The sequence below is a fragment of the Vicugna pacos genome, chromosome 7 (assembly GCF_048564905.1).
Source record: "Vicugna pacos chromosome 7, VicPac4, whole genome shotgun sequence".
In the NCBI taxonomy this organism is placed as follows: Eukaryota; Metazoa; Chordata; class Mammalia; order Artiodactyla; family Camelidae; genus Vicugna; species Vicugna pacos.
This window is the reverse complement of record NC_132993.1, coordinates 33362134-33387286: the sequence shown is the minus strand read 5'-3', so window position 1 is coordinate 33387286 and position 25153 is coordinate 33362134. Positions and strand designations below refer to the sequence as shown.

The 25153-nt window shown below is 40.2% G+C and overlaps 1 protein-coding gene across 1 annotated transcript in view; it reads right to left on the bottom strand.

Annotated features, from left to right (window-relative positions):
* DOCK4 (dedicator of cytokinesis 4) overlaps window positions 1-25153 on the bottom strand; it is a 410882-nt gene that overhangs the window by 101205 nt on the left and 284524 nt on the right. Inside the window, exons 18-25 of the mRNA XM_072964656.1 lie at window positions 24986-25083; window positions 24793-24876; window positions 24511-24611; window positions 22335-22416; window positions 21108-21278; window positions 16556-16748; window positions 5303-5430; window positions 3101-3235 (exon numbers count right to left, since the gene is read on the bottom strand). Of these exons, the coding sequence (XP_072820757.1) occupies window positions 3101-3235; window positions 5303-5430; window positions 16556-16748; window positions 21108-21278; window positions 22335-22416; window positions 24511-24611; window positions 24793-24876; window positions 24986-25083 (992 nt within the window). The remainder of the gene's footprint in view (window positions 1-3100; window positions 3236-5302; window positions 5431-16555; window positions 16749-21107; window positions 21279-22334; window positions 22417-24510; window positions 24612-24792; window positions 24877-24985; window positions 25084-25153) is intronic.

The following is a 25153-nucleotide window of genomic DNA, read 5'->3' as shown; positions in this document are numbered from 1 at the left end:
CAAAATCCTCACCAAAATTCTAGCAAATAGAATCCAACAACACATAAAAAAGATTATACATCATGACCAAGTGGGGTTCATCCCAGGGACACAAGGCTGGTTCAACATACGCAAATCAATCAATGTAATACATCACATCAACAAGAGAAAGGACAAAAACCACATGATCATCTCAATCGATGCAGAAAAAGCATTTGATAAAATTCAACACCCATTTATGATAAAAACTCTCGCCAAAGTGGGTATAGAGGGAACATATCTCAACATAATAAAAGCTATATATGACAAACCTATAGCCAGCATAGTTCTCAACGGTGAAAAACTCAAAAGCTTCCCACTAAAATGTGGGACAAGACAAGGATGCCCACTATCACCACTCCTATTCAATATAGTCCTGGAAGTCCTATCCACAGCAATCAGGCAAGAGAAAGAAATAAAAGGGATCCAAATTGGAAAAGAAGAGGTAAAAGTGTCATTATATGCTGACGACATGTTACTATATATAGAAAACCCTAAAAGGTCCACACAAAAGCTACTAGAGCTGATTGAAGAATTCAGCAAGGTAGCAGGTTACAAAATTAATGTTCAAAAATCAGTTGCCTTTCTTTACACTAACGATAAATCAACAGAAAAAGAAAGTAAAGAAACAATCCCCTTTAAAATAGCACCCAAAGTAATAAAATATCTGGGAATAAATCTAACCAAGGAGGCGAAAGAATTATACACAGAAAACTATAAACCATTGATGAAGGAAATTAAAGAAGACTTTAAAAAATGGAAAGATATTCCATGCTCTTGGATTGGAAGAATCAATATTGTTAAAATGGTCACACTGCCCAAGGCAATCTACAGATTTAATGCAATCCCTATCCAATTACCCAGGACATATTTCACAGAACTAGAACAAATCATAATAAAATTTATATGGAACCATCAAAGACCTAGAATTGCTAAAGCATTACTGAAGAGAAAGAAAGAGGCTGGAGGAATAACTCTCCCAGACTTCAGACGATACTATAGAGCTACAGTCATCAAGACAGCATGGTATTGGTACCAAAACAGACATATAGACCAATGGAACAGAATAGAGAGCCCAGAAATGAACCCACAAACTTTTGGTCAACTCATCTTCGACAAAGGAGGCAAGAATATACAATGGAATAAAGACAGTCTCTTCAGCAAATGGTGTTGGGAAAACTGGACAGCAGCATGTAAAACAATGAAGCTAGAACACACCCTTACACCATATACAAAAATCAACTCAAAATGGATTAAAGACTTAAACATAAGACAAGATACAATAAACCTCCTAGAGGAAAAGATAGGCAAAACATTACCTGACATACATTTCAAAAATTTTCTCTTAGAAGAAATAAAAGCAAGAATAAACAAATGGGACGTAATGAAACTTACAAGCTTCTGCACAGCAAAGGAAACCAGAAATAAAACAAGAAGAAAACCTACGGAATGGGAGAAAATTTTTGCAAGTGAAACCGACAAAGGCTTGATCTCCAAAATATATAAGCAGCTCATACGACTCAATAAGAAAAAAATAAACAACCCAATCCAAAAATGGGCAGAAAACCTAAACAAGCAATTCTCCAAGGAAGACATACAAATGATCAAAAAACACATGAAAAAATGTTCAATATCACTAATTATCAGAGAAATGCAAATCAAAACTACAATGAGGTATCACCTCACACCAGTCAGAATGGCCGTCATTCAAAAATCCAAAAATGACAAATGCTGGAGAGGCTGTGGAGAAAGGGGAACCCTCCTACACTGCTGGTGGGAATGCAGTTTGGTGCAGCCACTATGGAAAACAGTGTGGAGATTCCTCAAAAGACTAGGAATAGACTTACCATATGACCCAGGAATCCCACTCCTGGGCTTGTACCCAGAAGGAAATCTACTTCAGGATGACACCTGCACCCCAATGTTCATAGCAGCACTATTTACAATAGCCAAAACATGGAAACAACCTAAATGTCCATCAACAGGTGACTGGATAAAGAAGAGGTGGTATATTTATACAATGGAATACTACTCAGCCATAAAAACCGACAACATAATGCCATTTGCAGCAACATGGATGCTCCTAGAGAATGTCATTCTAAGTGAAGTAAGCCAGAAAGAGAAAAAAAAATACCATATGAGATCGCTCATATGTGGAATCTAAAAAACAAAAACAAACAAACAAACAAAAACAAAGCATAAATATAGGACAGAAATAGACTCATGGACAGAGAATACAGACTTGTGGTTACCGGGGTGGGGGGCGGGGTAGAGGGTGGGAAGGGATAGACTGGGGTTTCAAAATTGTAGAATAGATAAACAAGATTACACTGTATAGCACAGGGAAATATACACAAAATGTTATGATAAATCACAGAGAAAAAAATGTGACAATGAGTGTGTATATGTCCATGAATGACTGAAAAATTGTGCTGAACACTGGAATTTGACACAACACTGTAAAATGATTATGAATCAATAAAAAATGTTAAAAAAAAAAAAAGAAGATGGCCATCCTTAAATATTCAACCTTGGCAGAAGAGCCAGAGTGGACTTTTCATTTTTTAAGTAAAAACAAAAATTATTTTCATCAAAGGCTAAGCAAACATTCTTAAGACAGGGGTTCTGCAGTGCACTCTTTGTAAAAATGATGGCAAAATTAAGATCCTTACTGGTCACTGTGAAAAATTCAGAATTAGAACTCAGGACCCCAGTTGCTATTGCTCTGTTTCACTATTCTTACTTCCTCAAGCAATTCAATGGATGAAAAGAGAATGAAAAGTTATCAAGAGGACTGAGGATATAGTCATAGGCTAACTTAAACTGGGCAAAGTGAAAATAAATTGGACACACTGGCATTTCTGTAATTAAAAATATCTTAATCTGAGATTTTTTAACAAACGTGCATCTTATTCTCATTCCTTGGTAAAATGAAGGTTAAACTCATGTACATGTGAAATGAACAGAGATCAGTCTCCCCAGGCCAGATTCCCCAGATCCTTCAGCAACCCACCCTCAAAGTGACAGAAGCTTTAACAAGCACAACGATGCAGTTTCGTGTGCATTGGCTTTACGATCTTACAGTGACATCCTGGAACTGGAGCCGCATTGTGGAGCCAGACGGCTGTGGTGGACTGGTGATCTCCAGTATGGTTCTCAGCAGGATGTCCAGCAGGCTGGCCACTATCACATCTATTTCCTCCAACACAGATTTTTCCTTAAGAAAAAAAAAATAGCGTGTTCAGGAAATTGTGGCTTCACATGTACATTAATATTTCTTTAGTGAAAAGGGGGAAATATATATTTCTCAATATAGAATCCAAAAGTCAGAGAACTCAAAAGCTTGAAAGACCGGTACCTCCCCTACCTCACCTAAGTGAATGACCTTCTTTGATAGAAACCAAAGGCACGGAGAAGATAACAGCTTACCTGAGAGTATGCAACTTGACTGCACAATGGGTACCTGAGATACAAATAAAAATCTGACTAATTCAGAGCTCCAGCTGTGCCACTAACACGGGGTATGTCCCTGAGCAAGTCAGCGTGCCTTTCTGGGTCTGATTCTTCACTAACTGTCCCTCTTGGTTTGAACAGTCTATAATTTTTTGCTTTCAAATTGTGCTTACATTTACTCTTGTCCCTGAAGTTGCACAGGTTATCTTCCAAAGCTCTATTTTAAGTGCAAGTGACTACTCCTAGAAAAATGATTTTTAAAAATTCCCACATGTAAACATTAGCAAACAGCACTCAGTCTAGGTGAATACTGTTAGTGACAGCCCGGACTTAATGTCAGTAGCTATGGTGGGACTGCTTTCCCAAAGCAAAATTAACATTATCTAAGCCCAAGGACCTAGAGAGAAACTCAAATTGCTCTGCACTGACTGTACGTAGTGGATTCAAGTTTTTATTATACCACACCACACGAAGGAGCACTATGATTACAAATGCTCTATGTACCAAGGAGATTGCCTTTGCAAAGAAAACTTTTAGAAAGTGTGAGCCTGAAAGAGCTTTTTGGCAAGGATTTTATGATAAACTTCCTTACATTTGCAAAAAAAACTACTAATGTTTTTCCCTCAGAGAAGTTTCTGCTCTGAATTCCTTACAAGTCTAAAAATTGACTGCAACCTCGAAACTGAAATAGGAGAAAAAAAACCCCACCTCTACTACCACCTGGTGTTTTCAGTCTTCTGCAGTGAACTTTTTAACTTACTTTTTACTCTCAGCAGTTAGAGGCAGCAAAAACATTCTAGCTAAGCATGGCATAGCTACGCTTTCTTGAACTGGGTGTGTAAAAAGCAATGGTCCTTCCCCAAGCAGGTCTCTCTTACTACACTTTTAGATCAAGAGCTTCTGGCCTTTTTCTCGCAAGGAGACTGGGGCCCTATCTCCACCACTTCCAACAGGGGCCCACGCGAGCTGACTGCCGAGCTCTTCAGATGGTGATAATAAGCCAGAGAGACAAAAACGGGGAAACGGTAGCACAGCAGTAATAGGGAGGCAGAGAAACAGGAGTCTCAGCACTTGCTGCCACACCCTGCTTTGTGCAGATTGTTACAGGTGAGAGCACTGCTGCTTAATAACAGGTGCAGGTTAACAGATCTGGAAGAGGCATCCTTCCCGTGTGGATTTCACATCCAACCCCCGAGCCATGAACATGAATACTCACACTGTCCCCATTTATAAGCAAGCATGTGATTTTTCTCTGTTAATATTGCATCCTCTAACGCAACTGCATTGCATCGAGAGTCAGGAACATCGCCCCTAATTCCCAAAGTCGTAACAACTGAGTGATTACTGTCAGGATGAGTAATAGTTGTTGTGCAAGGTAGCCCAGGCTCCGGGGGCTCTCCTCTGCTTCCACTATCTCCACAGGGCTGGGCCCAAGGGTCATGGTCAAGATCGGACCATCATCATGCAGCCTTTCAGAGAATGGACCATAAAAGACTGTCTTTGCAAGCAATAATTTATTCTTGCCACAGAGCATTCATCAAGATTAAAGACACATGTAGGAGGCTTTGAGATTTCTAATTTTTCTCACTGGGTATTCGGTTCTTTCTTGTAATACAAGTTTAGGAAACCCAAGTTATTTGGGGTTATAGCCATCCCACAAGGTCAAAAAAAAATTCCCTTAGAAGAAGAGCAAAAAGTCCAACCCAGCTGGAAATAGAAGTGAAGAGTCTCAGAGGATGAGTCTTTGGTGTGGTTTCTTTGAAGACTTATAAAATTTTATCTCCAGAAGCCTTTTGATAGGAACTACATCTTATGACCTGTATTTACTTACTGAGCTATTCTTCTTGATGAGACAAAATACGTTGCTAAGGATACGCGCGCACATAATCAGGTGCTTCTGTTCTTGCAAGTGCATGTGGAGGTGATGTAACACGACAGGTAAGAGAATGTACCGGGAATCTGGAGGGAGAAGAAGCATTAGTGTCATATCTTTGAGGCCCACGCAAACCTCATGCAAATCCTTATCTACTCTTTCATCTAATTTTAATTGCTAAATTATTAACACATGTAGTTAGAAAGGTTCTAGTTCTACAAGGTTGATATTAAAAAAACAGTAGCCCCATCCTCAACCCACGATTCCTGCACTCACGAGCCTTTGACTCTTACTGAAATAGGTTTTTTAAAACAATTGTTTATTTTACCTCCAAGTATGTAAATGGCATGCTTCTTTTGCTATTTCCACATTTTTTCATTAAGATAGCTCATCTACTGACTTCCTACTACAGTAGATGAGAATTTACATTTTTTTTTTACCACCTTTTCTTCTCCCCAGCCTCTCAAGAGTTGTATCAATTTCTGGGAAAATTAACCTTTTTTGCATTCTGACATTCGGATGTCCATGACTGGATATTTGTTTTGCTTTCTTTTTTTTTTTTTTTTTTCTCTGAAAGCCTTCCGGAAATTATTCCAGGTAATTTAAAACTTCAGGATTACGTGCTTTGCTTTGGCTCCTTAAATCTACAAACTCAGGTCCTTCAGTTCTGGGAACTTGCCTTGAATTATTTCTAGGATTATTTCCTTCCCACCATTTCTTATGTCTTTTGTCTGGAACTTTGACTACCTTCATATCATGAATATCTTAAACTAGCTTCTACATTTCTTGAACAGTTTTTCACCTTTTGTCTAACTTTCTAGACGATTTCATTACTTTATCTTCTAACCCTTCTATTCAGTTTTCTTACTGAGGCTATCATAGATTTAATCTCTGAGAGTCCTTCTTATTTCCAAGGCCAGTGTCATGGCTATACCCCACGTGCAGTCACACAGGTCCCTGTGCCCAGAAAGGCCCCATGCTTGGTTTAATGCTGTGCTGCAGCCATTGTGAAATTCTTCATAATTTTCAAACAAGAGGTGCTGTACTTCCATTATGCAGCCACTCCTCTTTATTTCTCTGAATGATCTATTTTTATAGCTTTCCATTCTTGTTTCATGAATATACTATCTTCTCTCTCGGGGGAAATAAGAGACAACCTTTTCATTTTATTTCACCCCGAATTATCTTACTCTTTTAAGTTTTCTTTGTCTGTTTGTTTCTTCATTTTGGCCTCTGCCCTTCACATTAAAGATTTTCCTCCAGTATGTGGTGCTCTTTCATTGTCCATTCATCTTTACAAGTGAGGTACTAAAATGCTTACTGGGGGAAAAAAAAATACCTGTGAGCCTATGCGAGCTTGTGGTCAGATGAGGCGTCCCCACAGGGAGGAGAGACATGCAGATTTTCATCAGGGGACCCCCAAATTTCAGAATCTGTGACGTCTGCTCTTGGGCTGGTCAGGTTCTCTATAGAGGAATCTGCCAAACTCCTCTGTGGGGAGCACGAACCTAGCATCTTTCAGTAATTTGAAATCAAGACAGAAAGTGGCTGGCAGGGCCCCTCTGTAATTGTGAGGCCCTATTTATAGTGTGGGCCTCATCCCCAAATACAGCGTTGTCTGAATCTTCTGAATGCCTTTCTCTAGAGAGTGAACTTTCTCTAGAGAGTAAATTTCCCATGGACTAAGGCAGGGAGGAGTGGAATAGTAACTATTCCTTCCAAAGAATTTTTAACCAATGTCCTTATTTCTAGCACCCTTCATCTTCAGAGATACCTCATATTTTCAATTCCTGATCCTTTCTGATATCATCCTGAGTCGTTGGCAATTCTGTGGTGTAAAGTGGTTTGTTTCTTGCTCTCCTCTTCCCCACCTCCATACGCCTGTCTGTGTTTCAGCCTCCCCTCATCTGCTGTCAGACTTTATAAAAACTATTTATGTCTTGTATGTTGTCATCTCCTCTCCCACTGTCCTAAGCTTGGGAGATTCTATACTTAAAAAAAAATTCCTTTACTGACCACTGATACAAAAACCCTTTTCAAAACTTTAGCAAATCAATTTCAGCAGTATATAAAATAAGCACTCCTCAGGACCAGATGAAGTTTATCCTAAAAGCAAGGTTAGTTTAACCTCCAAAACTCATATTCGTATATGTTCATCAAGGAAGAAAGATAAATACAGTTGATTTCTTTTCATTCATGGTAGTTAATTTCTAAAGAGTCACTGGGAACAATGAAATAGCAACAACTGAAATATTTCTCTGAGGGGAAACATATATATGTACCTGGACACGTTCGTTGCACAAAGATTACAGTCTGAAATCCTACAAACAACTCACCTAGGTAGAGATTCTATTTTCTTTATTTTATAAAACAGAAAACAAGGTTCAGAAATGTGAAGGGAGCTGCCTAAGGGAGCCCTGCTAACAGGGGCCAGAGCTGGGATTCAAACCTTCAGGGGGTCCCAGAGTGGGAGCTCCTGCACAGCCCTGCCCCCCTGCTGCCCCTACCCTCTGGTCATCTCTGCACAGGTGAGGATGAAGGCAGAGCATCACCTTGTTCGACCCCTGCTGGGAGTATGTGCATCTCGCAACCCAAAGTTTTCACTGCTCTGTGCCTGTTCACAAATGAATGTGAAAGTGCCACAAGTATGGATTTGGGGCTTACATATAAGTTTTAATGAGTCAATCTGTGAATAACGAATTTTGACCGTGCGTGTGTCAGTCCTCCCTTAACTGGAAGTCTTATACTGATCCCCAACTTGTCATTAGTATTTGAACTGGTAAGGTGATAAGTCATCTAAATGTTGACTTATGCAGTATATATTTCCATCTTTTGAAAAAGTAAGTATGTTTTTTGTCCTGAGAGTTTATTTTTCAACAAGATGGCACGAGCACAAAACTACTGTCTACTATGGGTCCATGCGGGCATATTATTCATGGGATGTGCCCACTTGCAAATGCCCCAGCCCTTGTCCTGCTCTGCTTGGTTTTCTAAAAGATGTCATCTGTGCAACAATTTAAATGGATTAATCTTGGTTTATAAAAACCCATGTGCCTTATAAAGAGTTTACATAGAGTATAATTCCACTTTACTCATTCAAGGGAAAATGGATAACCTAAATAATTCTCTATCTATTAAAGAAATTGAACTTGCTGTGAAGAGTCTGAAGGAAAATACCAGACCCAAATGGCTTCTATGAATTGTATGAAGCATTTATTAGAAGAAAGTGTATCAAGTCTACACAAATCCTCCCAGAAAAGAGAATGTTTATAGGGGTTATAACTAACTCATCTTATGAGGCCAGCATTATTTATACCAAAATTAGACAAAGACATCATAAGACAAGAAAACAGATTTGATATCTCTCATCAACACAGATGTAAAAATCCTTATAAAATTTTAGCAAAACATAAACACACACATACACAATGATTAAATAGGGTTTATCCTGGGAATGCAAGTTTGGTTTAACATTTGAAAGTTGATCTTATAGCAGCACTATTTACAATAGCCAAGACATGGAAACAACTTAAATGTCCATGGACAGATAACTCTAGAATTTACTCTAGAATTTATATACACACACACACACATATATAGATATACACATATAATGGAATACTACTCAGCCACAAAAAGGAAAAACTAATGCCATTTGCAGCAACATGGATGGACCTGGAGATTGTCATTCTAAGTGAAGTAAGCCAGAAAGAGAAAGAGAAATGCCATATAATATCACTTATATGTGGAATCTAAAAAAAAAAAAGTGACACAAATGAACTTAATTTCAAAACAGAAATGGACTCACAGACATAGGAAAAAAAACAAAACAAAACTTATGGTTACCAGTGGGGAAAGGGTGGGATGGAGGGATAAATCAAGAGCTCAGGATTTGCAGATACTAACTACTATATGTAATACAGGTAAACACCAAGGTCCTACTATATAGCACAGGAAACTGTATTCAATATCTTGTAATAGCCTATAATGAGAAAGAATATGAAAATGAATATATATGTAACTGAATCACTATGCTGTACACCAGAAATTAATATAACATTGTAAACTGATTATCTTTCAATTAAAAAATAAAAGAAAAAGAAAAAAAGTTAATCAATCAATGTAATCCACCATATCAGCAGTAAAAATTCAGCATCCATTTATGATAAAAGCTGCCAGAAAGATAATAATAGAAGGTGATTTCCTCAAATTGATAAAGGACATTAATGAAATGCCACCATTAGCTAACATTATAATAATAGTAAAAGAGTCAATGCTTTCTCCTTAAGATCAAAAATAAGGCAAGGATGGCCAGTTTCAACTATTCAGTTCAACATTGCACTGTATTTCTAGTCAGCATAATAAAGGATATCCATATGTAAATATCTATCTATCTATCTATCTATCCAAAATTCGGTATCCTAATAAAAATCCTAAGAAATACAAACAAGTAATCACAGTTCGGAAAGTGCCTTTATCAGTGTTTGCCTGATTTCTCTCGCTGTCTTCTTGATTTCTTTTAGGAGTAAGGTTGGGAGTCTCATATTTCTTTTAATGCCTGCCACCAGGCTGCCAACGCAAGGAGGTCTGGCCTTAGGTTCACCATCAAAACAAACCACATAAGGCACAGGCATGTTTCACTTTAAGAAAACGAACACAGAGTATTAAAATCCAAACTGGTAAAATAGTTCACTGCAGGCTTCCTTTAAACAGGAAACCTGACCAGGGAGCTTAAATACTTATTTATAAATCAATTATTTGACAAAAAGAAGCAAGAAAAAGAAACTAAAAGCTTCAATGACAGGGGTCAAGACCTAGTGATGTTTAATTAGAAAGGAAGATAAAGCTTATCTGATATGCTCCTGCAGCCAGTGGGATTTGATTTCTAAAAATTCAATTTGCAACCAACTGGTAAGAAAATCTCTACTGCAAAAAAGTAAGTAAAGTAGACAAGTAATTTGTATGTGGTGTCTGTCAAAGGAACTATATGACCAGCCTGCAGATTTGCTGTTTTTCCATTTCCAGGGCAAAATCAGCCAATGCAAACGATAGAATAGAAAGGTGGGTGAACGCCAAACAAGCTGACTAGTTAAAATGCTAATTCTTACCTTTAAAAGGAAATACATGTACTCATCAAGTAGGACCCCCCCCAAAAAAGAAAATCCACAGTTGAACAAACACTAACTTTCTATACCTTTAATAACAGAATCTGCTATGCAGGTTCTGTCCTTGAAAGAGTCAGTACACTCATATTCTGTATCTCAGATAGATCTCACTGTATTGTGTCTCATTTACCTTTTGTTTTGCTGTGGTATACACTTGAGCAGACAAAGCCAGCTCCCGCAATTTCCAATGGCTGTGGGGCTAGGAAGGAGGAGGAGCAGCTAAGAAATGCTGATAAATTTCCTCCTTGAGGTTAATTTTGTGGAAGTTATCATCTTTGCCTCCTCTATCAACAAAGCTTTAGACCACAATCCTCGCAGTCACCTGTCTACATGGGCGTGAGGTCTGGGAGTCCTGGGTGGCCAGCCAAACTCTCCACAGACTGGCCCCAGCACGGGCTGGACATCAGCAGGGCACCCAAGCAGCTGCTCCGCGGCAGCCTCAGGATGGAGAGATGGTAAGCCAGGTGGGCAGGGGTCAGCCTGCGGCACAGCTTTGTTGGGAGCAGAGCTGCTGGCTGCACGGAAGCACCAGCCTAACAGGTAAACCTGAAATCAGAGCTGGCTTAGGTCTCTGTGAGCAAAGCCACCAGGAATTGAACTGCCGATGTCACAGACAGCAACAAAGCCTGCAAACAAGCCCTTCTGACACTGGAGGACAGACAACACCCAGAGTGGAAAGGACCACAGATGATTCAGGGGCTACATGCCATGTAGACAATGTCAGGATCATGGAGGAAAACAATGGTCCAGGCCAAGGATCATCTCTGTGTGTGGTTTACAAACGTCACCCGGTAGATTCAACATCCCCTGCTCCCCACACCATGCCTCCACCAGGGAGTATCCTCCCTAAAGCAAAATCCTAAGGAATGCAAAGTATCCATAAATGGGAAAGTGCCTTTATCTGTGTTTGCCTGACTTCTCTTAGTGTCCTCTTGATTTCTTTTGGGAATGACATTTGGAGTCCTCTGTTATTTTTTAATGCCTGCCAGTGGGCTACCAACATAAGGAGGTCTGGCTCTAGGCAAATTTCTTATTTTTTCGTCAACTGTGCTCTGCTCCAGGTCTGGGACTCCCGTACCAAACACTGTTCTGTGGTCATATTCATGTTCATCTTTGGCTCAAAAGTTGCTTTAGCAACAGATTTCATTTTCAAATACAAATCATTTATTCAATAGCTACTGCCGCTCCATCCTAATCCCTAGATGTGACTCAGTACACAGCATTCACAAAACATTTATCAAGCACTTATTATGCACCAGGCATTGCTATGGAATCTGTGGATAGAACTGTCATCAAGTTAAATAAAGCCCCTGCCCTCTAAGGCTTTCCTTCTGGGATGAGGGTGGGATACAGACACTAAACAACTAAAGGGCCAATTCTTTAGTGATTACAGATGTGTTAGGTTAGCCAAGAAGTAAAAAGCTGAAGAAGTATGAGGGTGATAATGGGGTGGGTGGGGCCGACAGGATGTCTCTTGAGAAAATGAGAGTTCAACAGAGCCCTGAAGGGTGAGTAGGGGTCTACTAGGTTCAGAAAGGAATTGAGGAAAGTGGGTTCCAAGCAGAGTGATTCTGATAATGCTGATAATTGCAAGCAGAGTAATAGGGGGACGGGACCAAGCAGGTGGGCAGGGCCAGGTCACCAGGCCGGGAGTGTACCCTTAAAGCAGAACAAAACAACTGGGATGTGAGTAAAGGAACTGGGAGTGATATCATCTGATTTGAGTTCTTGAAAGTGAACTCTGGCTACATAGATGGACAGGAGAAAGAAGATAAGGGAAAAACGTATAGAAACAACTGAAGCAGTTCAGGCCAGGTGGCAATCTGGATGGAGAAGTGGGAGCAGGGGTGGGGAGAAGTGGCCAGACACGAGAAAAACGCTGTGGAGGCCAAAGAGCAGTCATGGTGATGGGCAGAGACAGAGGGCAAAGGAAGAGCAGAGTTCAAGAACCACTATGACGTTTCTAGGTGGATGGTGTTGAGGCATAAACAGCCTGAACTGTAATTTGCTACAATATTTCCAATGTAATACCTGGAGTGGGCCTGCTCACAATAAACTTCTGAATGAATGAAAGAGCTACATCCATGAGTTTTACTGGAAATGAGAGGCAACTGAAATGGACCTGACACTTCTGTCTTCACGCTTTAACACAGCTTAAGTGGGAAGCGAGTCGGAAGCATATTATATTATCACAGCCGGGTCTGCAGTGACTCCACGTGCTGGCACTCGCCCCAGCCCCTTGGGAAAAAGCAGTTACTTTGACTCAAACAGTAGCAGCTGCTTGTGGCATTGGAAATAGGAAACACATCCTGGCCCCACTCTCCATGCTCCAAAAATCTGTGCAAATGTGGATGAGTGACAGATGAGAAATGAAGAGATACGGGTTCACCCTTTCCCCAGGAATGAGCTTGCTCACGTCAATCAGTATCAAAAAGACAAGAAATAAGGTCAGAAAACAAAGCTAAAATTGAATGTCAAGTAGCCCCAAATATGTATGTTTACCTTTAATTTCAAACACCACAAATAAAATTTAGGGTCAACTATGATTTTGGTGATACGTACTTTTCATCCTAAGTTCGATGTTCAGAGTGACATATTACCTAAAATTCCTAATTTTACCTTTATCTCTTCTAGGGAAAGATGTGGAACTTATTTTCCAGAGAAGCCCCTTTCCAAGTACTTCTTTAAGAACCTGCACTTTAACATGCTTTTAACTAATACATATATGTTAAAAAATTTACATGTGCAAATCTTTTAATAAATGCCAAGACTAGAGACTGAACAACAGTGAAAAATGCAGAAACTTTGTGTTGCCATGCCGTGGGCCCCAAAGCAAAGCAGATGTGAAACCACAATCTTCCTAAGCCTGACCCTGCAGTCTTGGGAGACAACCCCGGCCCTCCCGCTGCCACTGCTCAGATTACCCTTCCGCTCCCCTCTCCATGCTTCTGCATCCTCCCGCCCCAACCTCTCTACTTCAAATCTACTCTTTTTGCCATTGCCAAAGCTGACTTCTCCAACATCATCCAGACCTTTTCCTGACCTTCAAAAAACAGAAAGAAGATAGAATTGTGGGGAGGAAGGGAAAAGTGAGTTGCTCAATTTTTATATCTTAAATAAGTCTGCCTGAACCTCTGATGAGCTAGACATCAAATAGCAATCTACTTAGATTCCAGATCTGAGCTCAGTCCTTCAGGTCTGGCCAGATGCCCTAGAGTAGACTCTCACCTTGCAGATGTGACTAAACGGATTGATTTAGTCCTGCCTGGCTATGGAATGGCTCCAGCCCCAAGGTGGCCCAGGGGCCCTTAACTCAATGTAGCTTGAACTTTCCTGTGACTTTTTTCATTCTCCTGTGGTGCTGATCTTAGTAGCTGTCCCTCTTTCTGTCTTCTGAATGGATTAATTTACAATCTGAGCTCAACTAGTAATATTCTACAGCTATGCTCCTTCCTGTGCATGTCTCCCCCACATTTTTTATCTTTGGTACTTGTGATGGTTAATTTTCTATGTCAACTTGACTGTGCCACAGGAGCACAGATATTTGGTTAAACATTATCCTGGGTGTGTCTGGGTGAGTGTTTCTGGATCAGAATAATACATGATTCGGTAGACTAAGTAAAGCAGATTGCCCTTCCCAATGTGGGTGGGCCTCATCTAATCTGATGAAGCTCTGAGGAGAACATAAAGTGGAGGAAGGGAGAATTTACTCTCTGCCTGTCATTCAGCTGAGATGTCAAGGCTCCTTCCTCCTGCCTTCAGATCTAGACTGGAATTTACACAATTGGCTCTCCTGGTTTTCAGGCCTTGGGATTCAGACTGGAACTACACCGCTGGCTTTCTTGAGTCTCCATCTTGCCAACTGCATATCTTGGGACATCTCAGCTTCCATGATCACATAAGCCAATTCCTTACAATAAATCTCTCTCTCTTTCCACACACACACACACACACACACACACACACACACTATTGGGTCTGCCTCTCTGGAGAACTCTAATATAGCATTCTAGCACAAAGACAACTTTCAGAACTGTCTCTCCCAGGGGAAAGAGACTGTAACATCTACAGTCTTTTTCTCCAAAATGTTTTGGAATTTATTTTCTTAAAGCATGGGCCCACTGTTCTCTATACTGTTTTCTGGCTAATAGGAACCCTCAGAAAATGAGCTCACTTTCTCAGATTCTTCTCACTTCTCTATCACTAAACAGTTCACCTTTGCTGATCAGAATTCAGCTGAGTAGCAATTATCTGTGCCATACTCAATGTTCTGAGAAATGGAACTGTCATTAAGGCAGTCAAGAATTACATATTTTGTCTTCAGTTGAATATGTATCCAGTTGATACCCTGTAATGTACTTATCCCTGCTTTATTTTGCCCTGTTCAAGTTTATAATTTTAATCAAGAAAGTATCATTTGTATCTTCCATTTGGCCAAGATGTATGTACTCACATAACTGCAGCACTTCTGTGTTCTGTTTCTTCTACTTCCAATAAATTAATAAAATTCCTAGACTTCCAAGTGTTTCTGACCTTCTTATATAGAGCTGTGCCATCACATTGCTTTTGAATCTGTTTGTTTTACCATGTGTGGTAGGCAGCATAATGGACCCCCAGAGATGCCCACATGTTATGTTATGGTGAAAAAGGCTCTGCAGAAATGACTACGAATTAAGGATGCTGCGATGGGGATATTATCCTGGATTATACAGGTGGGCCCACTGTAAACAAGGGGGTCCTCACAAGTGAAGGAGCAAGACTGTCTGAGTCAGAGAGAGATATGGAGATGCTACGCTGTGGGCTTTAAAGCAATGCAGGAGGCCTCCAGAATTTGTGAAAGGTAGGGAAACAAATGACCCCCAAGACACTCCACAACGGAATGCCACTTTGCCGACACCCTCGTTTTAGATGCGTGAGAAGCATTTTGGACCTCTAACCCACAGAAACGAAACTTAAGAAATTTGATCTCCATTAATCCACTGAGTTTGTGGTAGTTTTTACAGCATCAACAGGAAACTAATAGGCCAAAACTATATTTAAAATACAAGTCTGATTTCACCATATTTTGGTGATGCTATTCATTTATTTTTGCTTATGGTTCCTAGCAAATTTTTTACCCATTCTTTGTCATTTTGGAGAAATGAGACAAAACTGGGGCAACCAAATTCCAAACTCCCTTTAAAAAATCCTTGTAAGAAGTGTATGTGTGTACTTTTTTTTTTTTTAAGTAGATGTCAAATGTGTTAGATTTAATCCTTGTACCAGTGGATGACTACTGGAGCCTCTTTTACTATGGTTCTCTGCACCTCACCACGCCCTTAGTTACAGTTCTGTATTGTCCCTCTTCTTTTTCCTCCAGTTAGACAGGATCTGCTTATTTTTGTGAGCTGTACCACGGCCCTTGTAGGGATCACACTCTCCTCTTAACCACCGTCCAAGGCATCCTAGCTGGTTCTTCAGCATCGTCTATGGAGCCAACTATTTGCACTGCATGTCGTCTTCTTTGCCTCCAACATATCATCTCTCAAATGGACAACACAAACGTGCCCCACCTCTCCCCTAAGCCCACAGTTTCTGACTTCTGACTTAGAATTTCAGAGTCACTAGAAACACTTTCCAGATTTTCCTAACACTACTGTTGAGTCCCATGTGATTTTAAATAGAGGGTAGTTTGAGCCTTGGAAGGCCGTCAGGGACGCTTGCTGTTTTTCTTGATGAAGATGGCCTCCTTCCAGATGTGTCCTGTCATTTATACACGATGGTCTATTTTCCTCAGTGGGTGAGTCACTCAACAGCAAGTTAATCCCATCCTGCTGGGGCACTGAGGGAAGCTGATCTTCTAACTAATATCTGCACATGCTTCTAAGTGTTCCATTGACTGGGAGCTGTTTTGTTTCTCAAATGTTTATGCTCCCCATAATCATCCTCCACAAAGAATGTCCCATGTCCTTTTTCCAATTGCTTCTTCGGACCTATGACTAACAAGATGTAAATAATGGCTTTCGAGAGATACTGTTTCATCCAAGAGGCCCACCACCTCACTTACCTGGGTTGGTATAGAGCTGGCTTTCCACGGTCTTGCCAATACACTGCAGTTTAACGGCCTGCAGGGCGTCGTCCACGTGTATGATGGTGGGTAGACTGCCCAGGGTGTCCTGGACCAAGTTGGCCACTTCCCGGACATCAAAGAGCTTCAACAGCTCTGAGTACACGGCTGGGAAGGAGCTCAGAAATACAGCCTTAAAAAGATGAAATTTAAATCAATTTCCAGATATACTCTGAGAAATCAGCTCTAAAATGTCAGTGAGTTTAAGATTGTGACAAATACTTTTGAATGGTAGGAAAATGAATGTAAAATATTCCTGGCACCTAACACTAAGAAGGCTAAAAAGGCAAAACTTAGGGGAAAAAATATACCAAAATAGAGCAATTTTTCAAGATAGGCAAAGGTGCAAAACAGTAAAAACTGGGAAATTCTGGAAGACAACTGACATTAGCAAAATGATTGACAAAACTCCCACAAAATCAGCAGAATGCAACATGATCAACTAGAAAGAATGTTCAGCCAAGACCTACTATAATTATTTATGTTTCATTCTTTCTGAAAAACTCATTTAAATCTCATTTACCTTTAAGAAACCAAACACATTAATTCCCTAAAGCACTCAATTTATGATTAAAGGAAAAACATAGGACATGAGAAGGCATCAAAAAACCTAGATTATATGCAGGACTAGTCTGGCTTCTAATCAACGCTGTGACCTTGCACAAGTCATTATAACCCCCAAGGTTTCAGTTTCATCACCTGTAAGATGACAAGATCATTAGAACAACCCCTTAGGTTGCTTCAAGATCTACTGTAAACCCAGAACTGTGTGTACTGACGAAGAACAATATTCTTTATATAAAGAAATCTGACAATTATTTTTCAAGGGGAAAAAAAAAGATGCTAACATCAAATCCTGAGGGGCATACTTTAAAAACTGGGCTAGGATTGTACATCAAAACAAACTCAGCCTTTTAAAATTCCATAAAAGGAGGGCAACAGAAGGAAAAGTCAGTCAGCCTCAACTATCTGATGGAGGAAGGAGGCACATGTTTCTAATACGCTGAGATTCAAGGGCTGACTGGCTTACCAATGAGATCTGACACCAGCGGAAAGTAGGTCAAGTCTACATGTGCTGATAATTCAAACACAGAATCAAATTCAAATTCATGGACTTTGGTATTTATCTATACAGCAGCATCAAAAATATCTAAAAGAGCCAAGATCTGTTTTTAATGCCAGAACCATCAGAATGCTTAAGGAGCTGGGGTCAAAAGCTATGGTTTCCCCTTGACTCTTAAACATAACAGACTTACTTGAATGCATTTAAAATTAATAACCTGATACTGCCTGGTAAAGACTACATTTATATAACCTTCATTTCACTCTGCGAAGAGCTGAGTCATACAGATAAAGTTTTAAAAAATTAAAATAAAATGAGTCCAGCTTTCTGATCACTAAAACATCACTGAACCTGATTTTCCTCAGGAATCCCTTACTTTACCCATTTATTCTTTATTTATACCTCTTTCCTTCAGAAACGTATAGGATTGCACCTGCACAGTAAGATACATTCATTACAAAGGGGAAAGAACAAAGACCTTGTAATGAGGGCAGAAAGACAGCTGAGCAGGTATCTAAGCTAAAGATCTTTACTGCAAATAAAAATAATAACATACTTTTATTTTGACCTTCCTGGTAGCCAACACAGAGAGAAATAGCATTAACAGGAATTTGTGGCAGGGTCTTGGGCTTCAACTCCTTCCACCATTCCTCTTCTTTTCCTGGGGTTTCCAGGGTAGGAACCTACCTTTCCATGCATTGGCAAATCAAGACCCACTGTACACAGCTGAGTTAGCATTCAGTCCCGCCCAGGGCAGGGTTCTCAAGGACAGCCATTAGCGAGCTAGGTGTCCGCCAGGAGTACTAAATGAACCACCTACTAGGACCAGGATGGCCAGATCTGCAGGGAAGCTGTCCACTGATCCAACCTGAAGGATTGCTGGGACGGCTGTTCTGCCCCAGGAGACATGGTTTGTCCTGAGTTGTAGCCCACAAGGAAAAAAGTGCAAAATGGAGGAAGGAAACTGGGTTTTTTCCTTTAAGACAAAAATGCAGACCAATGTATATCCTTGGCTCTGGACACAGTGGGTACAGTTTTAAGATGATGTTCCCATGATTAGGGATGTTGCACATATAATGAAGATTACTAACCAGCTGATCTTAAAATATGGAGATTATCTAGATGGGTCTGACCTAATCACATGAGCCTTTAAATCAGAAGTGTACTCTGGCTCCCACTGGGAGAAGTCATGAAGATTTGAAGCATGAGAAGCATTTGACATACCTTTACTGGTTTTGAGGATGGAGGGGCTACACACCAAGGAATGGCAGTGGCCTCTAGTTGGCTGAGAGTACCCTGCTCCTCCCCTACCCTTGGCCAACAAGGAAATGGGAATCTTAGTCACAATGAAACTGATTTCTGCCGAAAGCCTGACAGATCCTGAAAGTGAATTCTTCCCTGGAGCCTCCAGATAAGCCATCCAAGTCAACACCTTCATTTTGGCTATAGGAGACCCTAAGCCAAAAATCCAACCAAGCCTGACCTACAGCGAATGAGTGGGTAGTATTTAAAGCCATATGGTCATTTGTTATGCAGCAACAGAAACCTAACACATTGCATCAATCAGATTAGTGACACCTTCCTTCTGAGAAGAGAGAGCTATGAAGGTGTGAGGTCAAAAGGGGATTTGGGAAAAAAAGTGGGGGGAGGGGCTTGGAATGGAAAGGTGTTTAGCATTCTCCTTCCTCCCAAAATATAGAGGGATAAAGTCCTCATTGCTTAATGATGAAAACTAATCACTTCATCATTTTATATGAATTTTCTCTTAGCATCAAACTAAAAAAAATTATTACATCCAAATTGACAAGTATAGGATAGTGCACAAAATAATACAGAATGACTTTGGTAGAGTTTATGAAGATATTCAGAAACTTTACGACCACATTTTATGCATTATCTCTTGATAAAAAGGCAAGGGACATAAAAGAAGAATTAAATATGATTCTTGGAAGGTGCTAAAGTTGTTTTACTATCTTGATTGAGTAGCAGAACTTAGTCAAGAGCAGTGGAAGTCAATATATTAAACAAAGAAAAAGAGGCTGCTCTATACCGTGGCTGTACCTCAATGTCCCAGGTCATCTCAGGGTGACTACCAGGATTTGGTGGAAACATAACTAAGGTAAAAGAATAATTCTCTATCTTTAAAAACGAAAAAAATCTCGAGTCCCTAGGAAGGCATCTCATTGAGAAACCAAGGCTTAAGGTTACTCTGAAGAGTAAGAGAATATTCTATAGATATCAATTAGATAAATTTTGTCCCTGTAACTGATAAAGATTTAAAAAGAAAAATCTCAAAAACTCCAATTTTCTACAGCTTTTGTGAAAGTAGTGAGCTCTTGAGAAATTTAATCTAAAGGAATTTATGGCTAGCCTGTTAGATTATCTGTTTCAAATATCCACAGCTGATAAGTAGGGTTTGGTGAGTGGGCAAGTTGACATTGAGACCTCTGGCAAGCTTCCTAAAGTGCAGTGACTGGACCATGGATAAGAGAGGCCAAAATGACATTAAAAGAGCCTGTATCCTTGCCCAGATGGAAGATCAGTCCACTTCTGCAAAGAAGAAAGGAATAAGAATAGTTCCAAACAGTCAGAAAAGCATGGCATTATTATTGGAGGGTTGGTGCATTTCTCATGTTTGCAGTTATATAAAATACCTTCCAAACGTCAAATGACACCAAATTATAACAATGCTCTTAGGGATCTAGTTTTATCTCCTAATTTTCCTTTTGATATCCTATTTCTCAAAGATGGTAAGTCTCTAGTCTCCAGGGGATGGTAGTAAAGAGGGTACTTCCCCATCTGACAGGTTTTCACCAAATTATCAGAATTAAATGTGTACAAGAAGGATTAAGAAAGTGTAGAGAAAGATATTCAGAATTATTTCTTGGAACATGTTCAAGGCCATGCTATTTGGCAAGTAGATAGATCCTGTTCTTAAACAAAACGTGTGGAGCTACTCCTGGTAATAGAACTTGGCAGCAGCCGCCTAGCACTGGTCATATAAGATCAGTCCCAGGACGATCAGGGTCAAGTTAAATAAGACAAAACAACATGCAGTTCAGCCGAGTCCAATATAATGAGTCTCAAGTTGGTGGAGACTGGCTCTCATGAGATTCCTCCCCCCAGCTGATGGTGACAGGGTGTCTAATCACCGTGATGTGTTCTAGAAACTGGAATGGAGGCTGATGCTAATCAAGAGGCTCTCTGTTCAGAGCAAGAACAGCCCGAGGAAAGGCACCCTAACTTTTGCCCTGCTGGTGCTCAGAAGCTGGGGGACTTTTTTTAAGTTTATTCAAAGTCGGTTAAGTGACAAACATTAACTGGAGCTGTGGAGTGCTGATGGAGAAAATATTCACTTACGCTGCTGTGTAAAAATAAATAAATTGGACTCATTTTTCTTCTATTCAGCAGAGATGAAAAAAAAATTACCTGTGATTGAGATAATGCTCCAGACCCTTTGCTCTCTTGTGAGAGAAAAAAACGGACTGACATGAGCAGCTCCTGAATGCAGCAGCGAAATTCCTCCTCGTTCTGTCCGCCGGTGGCAAGGGAAAACAGCCTCCGAGACTGAACTATATACTTAAAAATATATTCTTGGGCCTTAAAACAGAAATTTTAAACATTAGTTTCAAAGGAAACCACAGGTATTTATTTAACAATGACACAGCACAAAAACCATAGTACAATATTAGACTTTTAAATGATGGGTTTAAATCCTAAGGCCCCATGAGATGTTTGAACAGTATTTCCCTGTAGAGAAAGAGCCATTTTTCTCTGATGCCTAATGAGAGAACATGTATAGATAATTTTTAAGTTCTATGTAATTCTCAAGAGGTATGAACATTAAATATTTTTGATCCTCAGATGATTTTTAATTTCATTAACAAAGAGACAGCAGTCTGTATTTCCAAAATTATTTTGCTTTGCTGGTAGATACTCTGGCCACTTGCATTTTACCTTCAGTCAGACCAAAATGACAAATTTATACTTAGCAAAGTGCTTGCTTTTAAAAATGAAGACTTGTTTACTTTTATCTGCTGACATCAAATAGAGTATGCTCAATTATAGGAATTAAAAGCCCACCAGGCCAGGGCTGTTACTGGACAGTCCTTTTAAGAATCTGTATTCTTTATGAACATCATTGCAGGTACAGTATTAGCATCTCCATATATATATTGAGCACCCAGGGACCAGTGATCTCAGTGGTGTTAAATCATGAGGCCCAACCTCAGGCTTCCTCATTGTGATCTCTGCTAAGCCATCCTATTCTCTCTTAAATTTTTAGACAAATGATTCTCAGATGGTCCCTTTCGGGGTGGCAGAAACAAGAGGTAGGAACTTCTAAGCTTAACTGCCCCTCTGCAGTCTTCTCTTCTTCTCAACCTTTCCTCCTGCCAGTCCTAGACTTCACTTCAAGTGTTTGGAGCCCAGAGGCATAAGGATTCAATGCGAAGAAGGTTCCAGGAGGTGAGCCTGGCAAAGTCTCTTTCAAATTCCATCAGCTCCAGAGCAGCCATGAACTGATTAAGATCCTTGAATTGGAAAGTCAGTGATACAGCACCAATTACTGTCTGTGTACAGGAAGCTAGTGAGTTTGGGCATCACCACACAGCAACACCGTCAGACTGTTCTGTGTTATCCACAACGTGTCATTACCTTCAACACCTCCTGGATGTGCTCTTGTCTCTCTGCTTCGGTTATCCTGTCCACATACCACTTGAGCACTTTGATGAGATCTCTAAAATATAGGGAGAAACGTGCAGAAGGTAGACTTGGTCTCATTCTCAATTAAATGCTAACAAATCACAAGCTAATTTTTATCATGAGGAGCATTCTTTTCCAACATCTTTCTGTCCAACTGCCATCACAGTAATTTTACAAAGTCTGCCCGTCAACATCACTACCCCTTTTTGAAGCTGAAGAGAGAGAAATAGCACTTCCTCCCAGTGAGATTCCTCTCAGTCTGGACGCATTCCATTGGCCCTGCTGTCTGTGGCAGTGCTTCCGATGGGTGAACACAAATGTCAGAGAAAAGGACTCTGGCCAAGAGTGTGCCTGAGGTATGACCGTCATTGTCAATCTTGGACGACTGTTAATTGGGATTCCTTCCCCAGTGATTATGTGGACAGCTGGACAAAATACTCTGCTGGAGGCAAAGGGGGTGTGGGGAGGAATGAAGGTAACACCTCCCCACTTCAAATCACATCCCCATGGATTTATCAAAGCCAATTCTCCCACCTGTGGGAAGATCAAGCTTGCCGTCAAAGTGTGCCTGAGTCATTTCCAGAAAAACCAAGTTTTGTTTTCTTAAGTAATTTCCAGACAAGCTAAGTTTTATTGTTTTAAGAGACAAAAATTGAATTAACCTCCACCCTTAAAATTCTCAAGATTGCAGTCGTGTGACCTTTAACATTGGCCAGTTCTTGGTTTCTAGGAAACAAAGACATTTAAAAAATGCCCCTCCTTCCTCAGTCAGGGGAGAATCCACGGATGTGCCAGTGGGGAGATGGAGGATGACAGTCAGTGAGTTTCTGGCCATCCATCGCCCAAGAAGATCCCTCAGGCTGTATTTGTCTTATTAGGACTGATGAGACTCGCCTCTAGGCCAACCCGAAGTATTAGAAATTACACCCATATTTTCTAGCTTCCAGTGACAGTTTCAGTCCAAAGTGGTGACCCCTAACACTGGGACCCAGGCTGTTAGGCCGAGGGGCAAAGTTGGGCTAACATTTCAGAACTACCCCTGCTGTTCTGTTTCCCCCTCTGTAAAACTCGTGTTGGTGGAAGGTCAAGTCTAGCAAAAATTACTCCATTCATTTAAAGGTTGGAGGCATCAATCTTGGCATGCCATGGCAGGGAATACCCAAGGGAACAGGATCAAACACTTATCTGATTATTTACTACCTTTTATATAGCACGCGGATGGGGGAAAAGGGCACAATCTGATTCCATGCTCTGTTAACACACCCTGGGAACAGATGATCATGTACGCGCACAGAGGTGCTTCAAGCATAAGGTAAAAATGTTGGCGGAAAAGCAATGACAGTGCTGGAATGGGGAGACAACTTGGCGGTACATTTCAGGCTGTATTTAAGCACCGCCCCAAACCAGGAAGATGTCGGACGCTTAAGACAAGAGAGGGAAGTTGCTGCCTTCTGGCAACTATCAACCAGGCTGCAGGGCGGCAGGTTACTAGTTGAAGTGTGTCATTATTCGTTCACTTTGAGCCTTGCTTGCATAATCTGAGTTGGAAGGAAGCACCAGCAGTTAAAAGAGCAGCTGGGAACAAAGGGTAGAGTCCAGTGACTGAACTGCTTGTAGCCACAGACCATGTCTTTATGTGATCAGCACAAACTATGGTGCCTGGCACGCAGTACGCACTCAGTAAGTATCAACAGATGAATGAACAAATGACTTTAAAATGGTACAATGGTAAAGGCTGTTTCCCATCGTATTTCTTTCTTAAAGACATCTAGAAGCATTAAGGAGTGTGGTGATTTCAGAGGGCCCTTGACAGCCAAAGTGATATAACCAGACATTTTAGACCCAAGAATATCAAGCGAAATAGAGGCCAGAAGAAAACACTTTATATCTTGGTTTCAGGAATAGAATTCAGGAAGTTCTCTTTTTCCCTCTTAATCAAAATAAGTTCCAGCCATTAAAAAAAAAAAAAAGGTGTATGAGAAAGGAAGATACTGTCTCAAGAGATGCTTCAGTGGTTGTGCTTCATTTCTCCCTACACTCCCTTTTAAATTTTCCTACACAGCTGGTTCTGCTTTAAAAAGCTCAAAAGAAACTGCTTCTAAACCAATTATAAGATAAAGGGCCTTACCTGTATGCAAGTGCCCCGGCAAAATGACTCTCAATGTAAGTGTCCATTACAGGTTTAAAATGATGAAATTTGCTATCCTGCAGCAAATTTATTATGTGAACCTAAAAAAAAAAAAAAGTGGAGCTTTATAAAACTGAATGCAAACCAAGATTTTTTTGGGGGGGTGGGGTTCTTCTTAAGTGAACTCGTACCATTAAGTAAGTGTACATTTCTAAAGCAGCCTTATAAAAAACAAGATTGAGAGACAAAATTAAGATGTCATTAAAGTGAACTTAAACTCACCAAAGAATCAAACACTTTAGATCCATATTTTTGGGAATTTTCATCTAAAATTCCAAATAAGGTATCCAGTGTATCTTGTAGAAACTGTTGATATAAAGAAGTAAATGCACAAATAATATATTCTCTGTCCTTCCCCTCAAAATATTCTTTACCCCATAAATTTCTAAGAGAAGGATAACAGAACAGCATATACCTTTACTATCTCTGAGCCATCGATTTCTTTTAATTTAGAGAGACAGCCTGTGATCTTGTCTGGGTGGGTTCTCCATTTCAGAAGATCAAGCATATCACCTTTCCAAACAGAAAAAGAAGATTAATTGCCTTGATAGAGAACAGTTTATCACATGAAATTGTTCTACTG